A 15,515-nucleotide genomic window follows, 5' to 3' on the forward strand; every position below is an offset into this window, starting at 1 on the left:
TCACGACACGAATGCGACGCTCATTCTGCACGCCTCGCGCTTTTCGAGACCGTCAATATTTACCGTTTCTGTGACCTAAATCTCCCAAGTTTTGTTCTTATCCTTGATCCAGATGTCAATTTAGTGGAATGGCAGTACGAAGTGTCTAATATTCAGCTGCATCAAGAATTGAGCTAAAGAGCACCAGACGATCCATAATGCGAACAGTCTATGCTACCTTACGTATACTCATGAGTCTGGCAAATGAGGAAATTATTTACTCAAAGTGGAAACGGGAAACACTAATCGCTCAACCTCAATGAAAATTTGCTTAATTTATGGAAACGCAATCATGGTGCTACTTGTATTTGCCACTTGTCGGGTTGGGTAGATTTCAACACGTTACGAGTCGAGCCATACGGTTATGGAGGTGGTTGAAATGAATTCGTTGGACAGTATAGCGAAGGATGCTCTCATTCGAACAGTAATTGGAGTATCGATTCGAACAACAGCAGTCACCAGCGACTCGTATTCTCACGAATTGAGCATCAAGAAAGTTATTCCAAAGAATGTTGCAGTCAATCTGGTTTCTCTATTTCTGTATGCCGTTCGTTGCGGCAGTTACGAATTGCTCTTACACACCTTGCAACGACTGCAGTGAATCTGTGGTCGATTATCCACGAGAATTTTTCGAGATGTTTTTCCCATCATATCTCAATCGTTCTGTGATGCCTCTCACTGCAATTCGAGCGAAGCCGAGTGAATTGGCGAACATTTCACTCCGCCTTTACACAGGGTGAGTAAAGCCGAGTTCTTCTCTAACTCGTGGATCAGCTTGTTCGAAATGTTCTGAAATATAACACGAGTATTATTCCAGAACAACCTTGGATAATTACGTGGAAGAGTTGGTTGGTAATGCGGTGAATCTCTCAAACTATCTCAATAGTAGCAAACCGACACTTCTGTATATTTCTGGCTGGACCGAGACTCCAGAGTCTAGCAGTGTTTTGTCTGTCGTTGGTGGTAAGTGTCTTAAATTATGTATGCATCAGACTCTGTCTGGAAGACTGTCCACGGTGGCTTTCGAGCATGATCATAAGTTCCTATCTGTGATCACGTCTCATGAGTATTATAAAGTACGTATGATTGTAGTGTCGGGGCATCTTCAAGACAGAATTTGTATCGGTGTATTTTTCAGGACGTTAATTACACGGGCCTCGGAGATTGAAAAATTTTATTTGTAGCATACTTGAAGCGGTGCGATCACAATGTCGTACTCGCAAACTACGAGGATATCGCAACAAGGTCGTATCCCTTTGCCGCGCTGAGCGTTCCTGGAGTCGGCTACACCCTGGCGCAAGCATTTAACGAGCTGGTGAAAAACGGCCTGGATTCTTCGACGCTCCACGTGGTAAGCCATTCGCTCGGAAGTCAGGTCAGCGGGTTTTTCGGAAAATGCGTCGACTTCATCGTGCCAAGGATCACAGGTAAGGAAAACGACTGGAATCGGTAACCGCATGCAGTCTTGATCGACTTCGGGATTCAACGACGCTGACTTTTTTCTCAGGCTTGGATCCAGCCGGTCCCGGGTTTGACATGATGAACGAGAACCTGGCATCTGGTGACGCCAGGTTCGTTGACATAATTCACACGGACGCTGGAATCTACGGCACTGCAAGCAACAAGGGGGATGCCAACTTTTACCCGAACGGTGGTAATCGTTTTCAGCCTGGATGCAAATTTAGTCTGCCATACAGCGATAATGGTAGAGTATCACAGTGACTACCCCGAGATGAAACTTCACTGTATTCGCCTACAAATATTCTGCTTTCAGACTTCTGCAGTCATCACAGATCCTGGCAATACTTCACCGAGTCGCTTGAATCAGAAGATGCCTTCGTCGGACAGAAATCCAAATCATATCGGAGTTTCAAGTCAGGTTTTAGCTGGGGTGCAGTCGCAGTCATGGGATATGGAACGCCAACAACAGCGTAAGTCCACGACGGACGAATGAAAATTTCAGTCGAGACGATTGAACGTTGTTTGCATTTCAGGAACGGAAAATTCTATCTTCAAACCAATAGCGCGTTTCCGTATGGTCGAAAGTACAAGGGCTTGACGTACGACGCGTTGTTTTAGGCCAACGCAATTTTAGCCAATGGACCATCGACACGGGATTCATGTGTAACAATTATCGCGGTAATCAAATACTATTGAATGAAATGTATAGCTGTTACCTGTGTGAATATATGAAGTTAACATCACGAGATTGATTTTTTTGTTGACAATATTTTATACCCGATCGTTGCACCCGTTGCCGGCAAATCAGTTTGTCGGGACCATTCATGCATATTAGTCCGGTCAATTTAGACATAAGAATAGTGATCGAAACACAATAATTCCGACAGAGCTGAATTTTGGTAGAGACCTTGGGTTTACCATTATAAAGAAAAAGAAGAAAGTCCCCATCGATACCATGTGTGCTAAAAAAGTTATTCAAGCTCAAAGGTCAAAATTTTCGGTTTTTTCGATTTTTCTCGTTAACGGTTAATTTTATCGAAAAAATAGCTCAGACCAAAATTGTAGATCATAAAATTACCCACAAAAATGGTCTCCATACTTTTTTTTCCTAAGAATTGTCATTTCTGAGATATCTCGATTCTAAAAGTCGGATGAGTTACATTCTATATAATATGCACGCATGTTATATATGTCACGGATATACATAGAATATGTGTAGTATATATAGTATAATATAGTATGTATTATAGTATATGTATAGTATATATATATACTGACATACATAGTATATATACGGATATACATAGTATATATATATATAGTATATATTAGACTGCCTCAAAAAAAAACAAGTTTTTTTTCGATCTCCATCTTCATGAAATAATAGTTTATAACATAATGTTAGACCTCGTGAAAGGAAATCGCCGTACGATTTTTTTAAGAGGTGCCGTATCGAGATTTTGTAATTCCCATTTGATTAACACGTAAGAAATCCAATTCTGACGGTCGGAGGGAGATAATAATTTTTCTATGCAACGAACGGAACTCTATATAGTAGCGCTTGACAGTTTATATGTTTTTTTCGAATCGCCGTGTCGGAGAAATTTTTTAATCGCACGATCTTGGAGTGATTCAACATTGCGTAAAACGTGGTTTTTCAAGATTCTCAACTCCGCAACCATTGATCGTAGGCTGATTTTTATTTCACCGGCCAACATAGAAAAGTATGAAGTTTCTAGACAAAACCATGCCATTTATGTGAGACCAAGAAACGAGTGTGTATCATGCCAAACAATTTCGAGGATAGATTTATAATGATGTTGTCTCCTTTCCCGAGACGCGAAAAACTTACACATCATTCCTTACAGTTTTATCTTAAATTTAGCCCGTCGTGAAGTTTTGCGTCTTATCTGGTTTGCGCGTTAATAAATGTTAAAGTCCGCTATGCGTGCTCTCGCGACATGGCATAGTCAGCGATACAAAATATATAACAGCGGGAGGGCAGTTATGACTTCGGACTCTGTCTGTTTATTAATAAGTTGAAGTTCGTGACCGTGGAGAATATCATCAAGATTTGATTTCGTTGGATAAAGGTCAAGGATGGACCGATGGACATTTAGTTATCAATTTTATTTTCTCTACGTCGTTTCGGCAGGCCCCGCCCCCCCATTATCAGGTTTCTTTAATATAAATAATAAGAAATCGTTACATGATTTACACTTGCTCACTAACTGTCTCGTTAAGAACATTGCACAGCTAAGTAATTATTCATCTCTATGGCATCTAAATACTTTTTAATGTTTCCAAATTTGTTCGAGAAGGAAGTGAATTCCAATCTAATACTATACTAGCTATACTATTGAGTAAATCGTTAGTCTGTTTTTCTACTATTCTCTCTACTGTTCTAGTAAATTTGGCATATCTTTGCACAATTTATAAGGAGGAAAATTTTCCTACTTCTCATTTTAAACAATTTGTCTAGAGTTTTGATTTCGTTGGATGAAGTTCACGCTGATTATAAAACTGCTTCAGAAAAAGAAATAGCAGTATTCAGCTCAGTGTCTCAACTGAATTGTTCAATCTGGGAACACAATATTACTTGTAAATCTTCAGGCATAACTTTCCAATGTTATACGCAAATAGCACGACTATTGTTTTTCAATAGCATCATTCCATATGCAGTACAAATATTATCGTTCATCTTTCCCTCGTATTAAATACGAAATGCTGGCTTCAGCGGTCTCACTTTCAATGTTTTGAAGTACCCGATTTTTTTGAACGAATAGCAATATACGCTTTCCTCGAAGCATTATGGGTAACGAACAATTTTCCGTGCTCGCACAAGCTATCAGGAACTAGGATTGACCATAAACTTTTGTCGGTGATAAGGTCAAACCATCTTATGTTAAAGACGGATCATAAATAGGCTGCCAAAAGTGCAAATAAACAGACAGAGTCCAAAGTTATAACTGTCCTCCCACTGTTATATACTTTATTTCACTGACTATGCCGTGTCACGAGAGCACGCATGGCAGATTTTGACATTTATTAACACACAAACCAGATGAAACGTCGAACTTCACGACGGGCGAAATTTAAGACAAAAAACTGAGGAATAACGTGTAATTTTTTCGCATCTCAAGAAATGAGAACAAATAATTAAAAATCTATATTTGACATAGTTTGGCACGATACTGAAAGCTGAACGTGATTGCGAAATATCAAATTCCAACGCGATGTAATCATACAATATGTTGCAGATTAGATCTCCGTTGGATTAGAACAATGAAAACTGAACACGCTGTTCGCTCAACCGAAACGAACATTTGCTTAGTTTGTACAAACACGATCATGATGCCACTTGTATTTGCTACTTCTGCTATGATGGAATAAATTTCCACATATGTAAAGAGTGGAGCTATACAAATATGGAGATGGTTGAAATGAATTCGGTGGACAGTATAGCTAACGATCTTTCTGTTCGAACAGTAATTGGAGTATCGATTCGGACCGCAACAGTCACAGGTTGCTCGTACCTTTACGTATTGAGCATCAAGAATTTAATCCGAAAGAATAATGCAGTCAACTTGGCTCCTCTACTTCTGTCTGCCGTTGGTTGCAGCGGTTAGCAATTGCTCCTACACGCCATGCGACGACTGTAGTGAGTAGGCAGTTTTTTACAAATTTTCCGAACTGTTTTTCCCATCATATCTCAATCGTTCTTTGATTTCTCTTACAGCCATTCGAGCGACACCGAGTGAATTGGCGAACATATCACTCCGCTTTTATACAGGGTGAGTAAGGCCGAGTTCGTCTCTAGCTTGTGGATCAGCTTGTTCGAAATGTTCTGAAATATAACACGAGTATTATTCCAGAACAACCTTGGATAATTACGTCGAAGAGTTGGTTGGTAATGCGGTGAATCTCTTAAACTATCTCAATAGTAGCAAACCGACACTTCTGTATATCTCTGGCTGGACCGAGACTCCGGAGTCTAACAGTGTTATATCTGTCCTTGGTGGTAAGTGTCTTAAATTATATATGCATCAGACTCTGTCTGGAAGACTGTCCACGGTGGCTTTCGATCACGATCATAAAGTTCCTATCTGTGATCAGGTCTCATGAGATGTATTATAAAGTACGTATGATTGTAGTGTCGGGGCATCTTCAAGACAGAATTTGTATCGGTGTATTTTTCAGGACGTTAATTACACGGGCCTCGGAGCTTGAAAAATTTTATTTGTAGGATACTTGAAGCGGAACGATCACAATGTCATACTCGCAAACTACGAGGATATCGCAACAAGGTCCTATCCCTTTGCTGCACTGAGCGTTCCTGGGGTCGGTTACACCCTGGCGCAAGCATTCAACGAGCTGGTGGAAAATGCCCTGGATTCTTCGACGCTCCACGTGGTGAGCCATTCGCTCGGGAGTCAGATCAGCGGGTTTTTTGGAAAATGCGCCAGTTTCTCTGTGCCGAGAATCACAGGTAAGGAAAACGACTGTACCGGGCGACCGTATGCAGTCTTGATTCGTTTCGAGATTCAACGAAGCCGACTCTTTTCTCAGGCTTGGATCCCGCCGGTCCCGGATTTAACTTGTTAATCGAGAACCTGGGTTCTGGCGACGCTGAGTTCATTGACATAATTCACACGGACGCCGGAGTATACGGAACCATAATCAGCTCGGGGGATGTCAACTTTTTCCCGAATGGTGGTACGCGCCTTCAGCCTGGATGCAACCTTAGTGTGCCGTTCAGCGATGATGGTAGAGTATCGCAGTGACTAACTAGCCCGAGATGAAACTTCAATCTATTCGCCCACAAATATTCTGCTTTCAGACTTCTGCAGTCATCACAGATCCTGGCAATATTTCACCGAGTCGCTTGAATCAGAAGATGCCTTCGTTGGACGGGAATGCAGCTCATACTCGAACTTCACGTTGGGCTTGTGCGACTCGAATACAACCATAGTCATGGGATTCGCAACGCCAACAACAGCGTAAGTCCACGACGGATGAATGATAATTCTGTTGCATCGAAGATTTCAGACGAGACGATTGAACGTTGTTTGCGTTTCAGGAGCGGAGAATTCTATCTTCAAACCAACGGCGCATCTCCATATGGTCGAAAGAATGCTGGTCTGACGTACGACTCTTCGATTTAAGCCAATGCAATTTTAGCCACTGGAAGGTAATTGACGAGGGACACTGTAATAGCTCAATCATCACGATAATTAAATACTGGCGAATGAAACGTATCGCTGTTATTTGTGTGAATAAATCAACTGGGGATTATGATTTCGATTCCTTCTTTAACAATGTGTTATACCCGATCCTTCCAATTGTTTTCATCATTTCAAATCAAAAGATGAACGAATCTTTGTTATTCCCGAGATTTGAGCATGATAATGCATATTATTTACCGCAATTGGGATGGATAATCGCAATGTTAATTTTCTAAAAAATGCAGAAGTCCACAACAACGCAGTAAGAAGAGCAATGACCTCGTATACTGAACCTTTAATGAATTTTAGTTTATTGATTATAAGTCAAATATAAAAGAAAGGGAAATAAATAGACAATTACGAGAAATAGTTGTTGACGATCATATAGTAATAGTACAGAATACCCAATTTATAGTCCCTGCACGTCGCAACCCAACAAACTTGGTTTGATAGTTTAAAAAATATAAGTGGACGGCACAGGTGCATAAGTTAAAAGATATAAGAGACAATAGTCGAGTAAGAATAAAACAAAATAGTAACAATAACATAAAAGCGGACGGTAAAAGTGTATATAGATAAAATCGAGCGGAACATTTATTCGAAGAATTTGAAGGGAGAGTGTTTGATGTGTCGTATTTATAATTTTAGAATGGTGTGACTTTCTTTATTGTTTCAGTTCGTCGTTATTTATTGAATTTGTTACCTGATCAGGATTTGAGTTAATTTCACACACTTTATGATTTCCTGACACCTCCATACACAACTCTCTCCTTCTAAAGTCGTAGGCCTATTCATTTGCTGATCTGCGGATCCGCTGATCCGCTGATTCGTCCGAACTTCGGTTCTTACTTTCTTCTATCAAAATATATACATCGTCACAAACCTAAAAGCAAAATATCGAATTCGAACGTGACATAATTAGACCGTATAATGCGTAATAGATCTATATTGGATAATCTTAGCAATGCGTGCCTCTTTACCTAGATCCAGAACAGTAAACAGAGGAAGGATATTGGCTACGTGTATAACGCGCAAGGTAAAGTTGAGTAAATGAGGTTGAGGCGACGTTGTGGCTTTGTCAATATACTTTGTTAAATCAAGTGCTACACATTCGGCGTAACCCACGTTTCTGTAATAAGGCGATGTGAAAAAATTTTACTCGTCAAATACCATTTAGAGATATTTTTCATCAATCCATCCGACTGTGTGCCGACGACAATATTTTGTCATTCACTTTGTTAATTTTCATTTCAACATTGAATATGCTTTTTTTTGACAAAAATACTCGCATCGATACATTGACATTATCTCCTGAACTATTGGAACTTCAAATGAACAAGTGTATACTGACGCAGGCACTCGAATTGCTAATAGTGCTGAAATTCTTATCAGAGAATCACTCGTCTTCGATACGGGTATTAAAACTTTTTGTGGGTTCAACCTAAATAACTGAAAAACAACGGAAAGCACGTCAAGTACTGACGCATGAGTTGCTAACTAACTAATTCTCTAACGAATTTGCGTCATTGGCTTGATCAGATCACTTCACTCGTAACTTAGTAATGAGTCGTTCTTAATGTCACGAGCTTTCGCCAAGGTATTTGTCGATAATAAGTCGCGGGAAATGGGAGTCGTCAGGCGGCAAGTGCTGATTCCGCCGAAAAGTCTCAGTCTTATAAATACTCCAAGAATATGTTATCTACGTGACGTGCAGGTCGATTGAAAACCACGGGGCGAAAACTGTATATTGCAAGATGGTCTACTCAATCCACGAGAATAACGCTACTGGAATTGACAGCATTAACCGTAGTTTTTTGCGACTCAACGATGTAATTTTTGGGTTTACTGTTTTTGTGGCTACAATTTGCCATCACAGCACACGCAGCATACGAGCCATACATAGTTTGCAGTGAGTTAATCACCGATTCGTTATTCTCTCAACGCGTCACGAAACTTGATATCACTAGTCACCGGTCGAATGTTATTTCACAGTTTATCAAGCTACAACGGCTGCATTGTCAACTATCAGAGTGTGGTTATGTACAGAGTACGTGAATCTTCAATAACTAATTGTCTTGCATTAATGATCGGCTTTATCATCGCTTACAGGGAGCAGAAAGTTCATATAAATAGTGAGATTTTTTCGGTGAAGAAATACTAAAATGATGTTGTTTCTTAAATACAGGGGAAATTATAAATTTTTTGGAGAAGGTTCGTCGTGACCCAGTCTCCCCTATTTGATATTGTCCGATATGTAGAGTCGGTTTGTAATTTTTTCATGTACTATATAGACTACAGTTTTGGTTTTGCTGCAACTGAAATAGCTTTAGCAATAACTTTTAAATCTATCATTTATTACAGTTTTCTTCCAGCACTTTTACGACCTGACTTTAAGTCCCATGCATTTTTGAACGACGTTTCTCTTCTTCCAGAAGGAGAACGCATTACCTCGAGGCGGCCGAAGCTTCACTCTAAAGTCCAAAAATGGAAGGTACGAAATGCGAAGAGTTATCGAATCTGATAGTAAGAATAATTCCGAATCTGATAAACGAATCGTCGGCGATATTGTAATCGAGAACACTTTTATTCTCTCAATTATGTGGGTTACAGAATAATTTGAACTATTGCAAGAATATCAGATGTGATCAATTAATTTCCACTTTTCAATGCACTTAGTATGATTACGCTTCGTATCATTTCCTGTTCGCTTTCAGAGCATAAGACAGTGGAAATTGTAATTCGATGATAATTAAACTACAGTTCTAAATGTCGTGTAACATGTGCGATTTCGAACACCATTCGTTATACCGCAACGACCCCAATCGAACCGTTGCACGAACGTGTCGTTAAGTTGACACCGAATAATTTACCAGCTATTTACGCGGTGTAGATACGCTCGGGTTGATATATTACTCGACATTAGTTACTTGAACCGCACATGCTAATTTTTTCTTACCGCTTCGCGAATGCCAGTCGCGCATAAACGACGATGCGTGGTGTCTAAGGAGAAGAATCAATTTTTTATGAATGCATCATTTTCCGTTTCAGAGTGACAATTCAATTTTGCAATCAATTTTGCACGGTACCCAAGAAGTTGAGTAATAATTCAAGTGAAACAAAACGTAGTCATATCATTATATTTTCGATTGATTTTATAATCATGGAATGCAGAAAGAGGTACGATAATTCGGTTTTGCAGATCGACTGCATTTTTGCCGGTTGATATGCATAGTGATGTTACAACTGACCAAAATTGACCGATACGAGAGACTATTGTAAAACAGTTTTTATGGTCAATTCAGAAATTCAACGCGTGCAGATGATCTTATATTCGTGTCAAGTGGAAACCAATATGGTCTATAAAGGGCAACAACGTAATATTTCTTACAGTGTTGGACGAGTAAAAAAATATTACGTGCGTAATATCTCGAACACGATGTTACGTATTCCGTATTCCGACAAAATTTTCTGTGACGCACCTTGAACTGATAATGAAATCCGATTCGAGGAAGCCAAATGCTTCATACATCTACGGATTTTACGAGATATTTGAACGATGGAAGCGTCTGCACCATGTAATCTTAGAAATATATCAATGTTTTTTTTTAACAAACATCGGAGCATTCGTCAAACAATGAGCAACGATTAAAAAAATGGAATATTTCATGTAACGCAAATGAAATTCAGGATCCCGAATTATCTTAAAAATAGCCAACTGTTTTCTACGTTTCCAGCTGGAGCGAGACTTCGAAGGTAACAAGAATAGTAAAACTTGCCTACTACTTCGTTCCTTTGACTTTCTCGCTTTCTCTCCGTCAGGCACGGTGAACTCTCGATCGATGAACTCGGTTTGCCAATATCGTGGATGCTGCGGCCACTTACAATGGCATCCGTGTCATAGGCTTGGACAGTACGGTTCATTCATGATTTACTAATAACTCATAGTAAATTTTTCAAGCTCTCGTCACAGTATTCGTCTGACACAAACTCTCTCTTCTGGTTCACGTTTACTGACTCAATGTCTTCTGAACGCCTAAAAATAAAATGACGATCTTCCATTTAAACACGACAAGACAAAAATTATAGACGACGTACAAATTTGAACAACACTATTTACGTTTTCTATCGGAATACAGCAGTTCAAGTGGTCAAGTTTCGCGAAAACATAGGCTCAAGAATCGTATAAGTACGGAGCTATCGACTCGGTCCACGAGACTGGACCGGCTGAAATCGACGGGATCTGACCAAGCTTATCGAATCGATGACGGGATTTTTGTGTCTACTGTTCTTGGGTCTACCGTTTGTCATGGCAGCACAATCAGAGTACGAGCCCTGCAAAGCTTGCAGTAAGATATTCGTCGTTTCGTTATCCTTTCGATGTGATACGAGATTCGATGTCAGTAATCATAGTTCGAATTTCATTTCTCAGTTTACCAAGCTACGCTGGCTGAATTGTCAGGTGTCAAACTGCGGCTGTACACATGGTACGTGAATCGTCAATAACTATAGTTGACTTTACTAGCGATGGCTCCTGTCGTTGTTCACAACTTGTAGAAAATTCAATGTCAAATGTACAAATTCGATGGTCAGAGTTTGTGTTCGATGGGTGTTTGGCTTGTCGGCTGACTTGATAATTCGTAACATTTATCTGTTTTTTTGGGTTTTCATCGACTCGCGTTTCGGTACAATCCTCAGTGATGACCTCGACACGTTCACAGAGGTGATGGTTGGCAATGCTGCGGACTTGTTGGCCAAAATGGATTTGAACAAGTCGACCGTTATGTTTATCTTCGGTTGGTTCGGAACTACAAATTGGAAAAACTCCCAAGCCGTAGTCACTGGTACGAATGAAATTTTATCGTGTTTAAACGGAAGATCGTAATTTTATTTTTAGGCGTTCAGAAGACAGGCATACCTCACCGCTGTATTTGAGGAGGATGCCGCAATCGATTTCGACATTGTCGTATATATCTTCAAATATCGAAGACCACGTATCTCAAACGCAATTTGGGGTTGACAGCTCCATTTTATACACAATTCTAAATAAAAACACACTCTAACACATTTTCATTTGCCGTAGAAATAAAGAAATGGTATGAATTTTACGAATTTACTATTGCGATTTCGTAGAATCCGTACGATATCTTTACTTCTGCGTCAAATGAAAATAGACTGTAGTGTGTCTGTTCAGAGTTGTGTATAGGATCTGGCTGTGGACCTTCAATTGCGTTTGAAGTACGTGGATTTTGATGATTGGAGATACATACGTCAACGTCGAAATCGACCACGGCACCCCGTTAATCGTCAAATAGCGTAGAGGCGATTCCAAAGCACCAGAGTACTTTGACCGTACCTTGGGTATTTTTTAGCATATCTCGAACGACGGGATCACAATGTTCTGATGTTAAACTGGGCGAACATCGCTGACAAAGAATACCTCTACGCTGCTCGAAGCATTCCTGGTGTCGGCTACACTTTGGCCACAGCCCTCAATGAGTGGGTGACGGCCGGTCTGAACTCGTCCTCTATTCACCTGGTAGGCCATTCGTTGGGAGCCCACGTCTGTGGGTATGCTGGACGATACGTGAATTTCACTCTGCCTCGAATCGTAGGTGAGACGAAAGTAGATACGGACACGTTTCGTGTATTTGTCTTCTATTTAGATTTCAGACTTGTACTTCCTTCACTGGACCAGTGAGTATAAACCAGCTGATACCAGTACTTTAACCGCTTTTCGTGCAATACCTTTTCAAGTACTTCTCTCATATCTTCTTTTTGGCTTTTACTTTGTGCCGTTGAGTTCGCGAATGGAAAAAAAGTCGTGTTATTATTTCACACAACATTTTAAAACAATCTTAAAGATTTCCATCAATACTGTTACACTAGGTTTAGAACCCGCGGGACCACTTTTCTATACCGTCTTGGAACGTCTGAAGCCCAGCGATGCTGAATTCGTCGAAGTTATCCATACGGATGCGGGAGTCCTTGGTATGGACTTGGAAGTGGGGCATGTCGACTTTTATCCCAATGGCGGTACCAGCTTACAGCCTGGATGTTTGATAGCTTGTATGTGAGCCCGTCCAATCGATTTCCGCGCGTCGGGATTTCATCCATATTTTTACACTTACCGCAACGTGCTTGTTTTTTTTAGATACCTGCAGTCACGTCAGATCCTGTCTTTTCTATGCCGAATCAGTGCGAAATGAGGACGCATTTATCGGTCGCGCCTGTGATTCAAATTCGAAATTCAAGATAGGTTCATGCAATTTCAATGGTTTATCGGTAATGGGTTACGCCACACCGACCACCACGTGAGTGAAACTTACAAAGTCATTCTATGAGCAAAGACGCGACACGATAATGATGCAAAAAGTGGAACTGAAACCGATTTAATTTAAATTTAACTAAAAATCTTCCTGTGATTCATCAACAAATGTTGGTGGTACTGAATTTCAAATGTCACTCGCACTGTTTCTGAAAACGTCCGAGAAATCCATTATTCAATTATATATCCTACGCAAAATGCATACAGTTTATTCAATTCAATTGAAAATTCGTTGATTGTTCGGAGAATGAATTTATCATTCCACGAGTAATTTAATGCTGTTATTCAAAATCCGACTTGGATAATTTGTGGGAAATACATTTGAAAATAAAACTGAGCTATTGTTCATCAGAATCAGAGAAGCAGTGTGCATTTTGTCGGTAAGAAAATGGAAGAAGAATGTAACATTCCTAATGCTGTCGACGTAGTGAGGTATTTACAGTTGAAATCCGGTGTATTTAAACTTTTCCTGCATTATGTAGATTTTCCTAGCTACACCCAAAGACAACGATTTCAGTGACAATTTTGAAACCTGTGCCTTATCACGCTTCTGCGTTGACACTTTGATCACCTGACTGTACGTCCTACGCATTCTTAAATGACATTTTTTTTCCAGAAGGGGCAAGTTTTACCTTCAGACGAACTTTGCTTCCCCCTACGGTCTAGGCGTGGAGGGTACGACGTACGATGATTCGTCGAATCTACTAGTATCAACTATTCAAAGTCTGATGGAGGTGGCGGCATCCAAAGATTTGATCGAGGCTGTTTCTGTTCCCTCGACTCAACGATCATAGTCTAATTTAAACAGTTGCAAAAATATTATATCAAACAGAAATACTCTGTCGAAGATTCTGATCGACTTAGTACAATTATAATTTCCTCCCATTCCCATTCCCCTCGTGAATGTACAAACTGTCTGAAACTGCGATGGAGTACTTATTAAAATGCGGCTATAACTTGCCGTCACATACGTGCGATTTTGCACACTATTTGATATACCGCTGGGAACCCGATAAAACCACTGCACGAGCATGTCGTTAAGTTGACACCGAGTAATTTGCCTGCTAATTACGTGGCGCAGATACGCTCGGGTTGATACACGACTCGACGTTGGTCAGTTAAACCGCAGGTGCAAATCTTGGCTTGCCACTTGGTGGATTGCAGCGGCCAGCTGATAACTAACAATTAAACAACAACGAACTGAGCAACGATGATGGGTTGTGTATCGTTTTCCGTCTCAAAGTTGCAATTCAACTCTGCATTTAGTTTGATGAACGATTTTGCAAGTTCAAAATGATTTCAAAGTAATTCACGTAAAACGACACGTGGTCATAACGTTACAGGAGAAAGTAGGGTATGTTGGAACTATAGTTTAGATTACTACAGGTTCTACAGAAAGTAAATTTCTCGCCCTGCACTTTCCTATTGAAAAGTCCAATGTATTTGATGGTTTAACATACCCCACTTTCCCCTATCTTTGATTGATTTTCTAATCACGGAAAGCAGAAAGAGATGTAATAATTCGATTTTGCAGGTCAATTTCATTCTTGTGAGTTTATGTAAATGGCGGTATTAAAACTGACCAAAATTGGCCGATACGGACTGCTGAAGAACAGTTGTCACGATCAATTAGGAAATTCTCAATTTGCGATTGTGTTAGATTTACATAAAGTAGACACCAAATATGGCCTGGGGAAGTTCATACCAGAATATTTTTTTGCAGTATGGGGTGGTTGTTGGAGTTATTTTTTCAAATATCTAGTCTGAAATTGATTGATAGTTTATAATTGGCAACGTTACAAGATAATCATGCGGAAAGGAAAAGATTGATCGATTTATCAGATGAGTAATTAATTATTGATTGAGTAACACCTTGCACACGATGTTATGTTATGGGTGTTCTGGTGAAATGGTCGGCGAGGCACCCTAAATTGATAGTGAAATTCGATTCAAGGGAGCTAAATGTTTACGATATCCATGACTTTTACGAAATTCATGATCAAAAAAAGACTCTGCGTCATTCAATCGTTGAAATATAATACAATTTCTTTAAAGAGGTTTCAGAGCAATCGTGCAATAATTGAGACAGAAGAAAAGTCGACTAATCATAGTTGATAGGAACTGTAAAATGCAGATTAAACAAACGAATAAATGGATAAGTCTTCTGCGAAACGTTCAAGTTTAAACTCTAAGCAGCGGAATTGTTAGATTTCTATACGAGGTTTAAAATAGAAAAGACTAAACGCATTTCAGCGTGCATTTATTCGAACCAAAATTCAAAGTTCATTTTTTTGCACTAACAGAAATTTTTAGTTCTAGTTACCGCTCAGTCCTTAACTATTTTCATTTTTTACCACAATCGAAAAATATTGTTCTAAGTAGAAAATGAAAATTAGTTATACAGCCGTTACCAAAAAGTCTAGTATATGTTACTATTCTTTCTCATTATGATCACTGCTACTATA

The 15,515-nt window shown here is 39.7% G+C and overlaps 4 protein-coding genes across 7 annotated transcripts in view; 3 read left to right on the forward strand and 1 right to left on the reverse strand.

Moving 5' to 3' along the window:
• The window catches only part of LOC107217611 (RYamide receptor), a 97,502-nt gene that overhangs the window by 29,055 nt on the left and 52,932 nt on the right, over positions 1 to 15,515 (reverse strand). The window lies entirely within an intron of this gene.
• Positions 109 to 2,178, forward strand: LOC107221572 (lipase member H-A-like). Its single transcript, XM_015660610.2, has 6 exons — positions 109 to 775; positions 857 to 1,002; positions 1,224 to 1,466; positions 1,547 to 1,744; positions 1,814 to 1,970; positions 2,034 to 2,178. The coding sequence occupies exons 1-6, from the start codon at positions 549 to 551 to the stop codon at positions 2,116 to 2,118; spliced, it is 1,056 nt and encodes a 351-aa protein (XP_015516096.2). The 5' UTR covers positions 109 to 548; the 3' UTR covers positions 2,119 to 2,178.
• On the forward strand, positions 4,953 to 6,798 carry LOC107221583 (pancreatic triacylglycerol lipase). Its single transcript, XM_015660622.2, has 7 exons — positions 4,953 to 5,161; positions 5,240 to 5,294; positions 5,376 to 5,521; positions 5,747 to 5,989; positions 6,070 to 6,267; positions 6,341 to 6,500; positions 6,581 to 6,798. The coding sequence occupies exons 1-7, from the start codon at positions 5,077 to 5,079 to the stop codon at positions 6,663 to 6,665; spliced, it is 972 nt and encodes a 323-aa protein (XP_015516108.1). The 5' UTR covers positions 4,953 to 5,076; the 3' UTR covers positions 6,666 to 6,798.
• Positions 8,282 to 15,301, forward strand: LOC124294156 (pancreatic lipase-related protein 3-like). Of its 4 annotated transcripts, none has more exons than XM_046738315.1 (8): positions 8,282 to 8,634; positions 8,718 to 8,772; positions 9,158 to 9,216; positions 11,421 to 11,566; positions 12,095 to 12,337; positions 12,612 to 12,791; positions 12,877 to 13,036; positions 13,667 to 15,301. In XM_046738315.1, the coding sequence occupies exons 1-8, from the start codon at positions 8,480 to 8,482 to the stop codon at positions 13,842 to 13,844; spliced, it is 1,176 nt and encodes a 391-aa protein (XP_046594271.1). In that variant the 5' UTR covers positions 8,282 to 8,479; the 3' UTR covers positions 13,845 to 15,301. The 4 variants fall into 4 exon arrangements, with proteins under 4 accessions (XP_046594271.1, XP_046594272.1, XP_046594273.1 ...); XM_046738316.1 differs by lacking the exons at positions 8,282 to 8,634; positions 8,718 to 8,772; positions 9,158 to 9,216 and adding exons at positions 10,343 to 10,478; positions 10,545 to 11,071; positions 11,155 to 11,209; XM_046738317.1 differs by lacking the exons at positions 8,282 to 8,634; positions 8,718 to 8,772; positions 9,158 to 9,216 and adding exons at positions 10,343 to 10,478; positions 10,862 to 11,071; positions 11,155 to 11,209.

This window comes from Neodiprion lecontei, chromosome 4 (genome assembly GCF_021901455.1).
Source record: "Neodiprion lecontei isolate iyNeoLeco1 chromosome 4, iyNeoLeco1.1, whole genome shotgun sequence".
Lineage (NCBI taxonomy): Eukaryota > Metazoa > Arthropoda > Insecta > Hymenoptera > Diprionidae > Neodiprion > Neodiprion lecontei.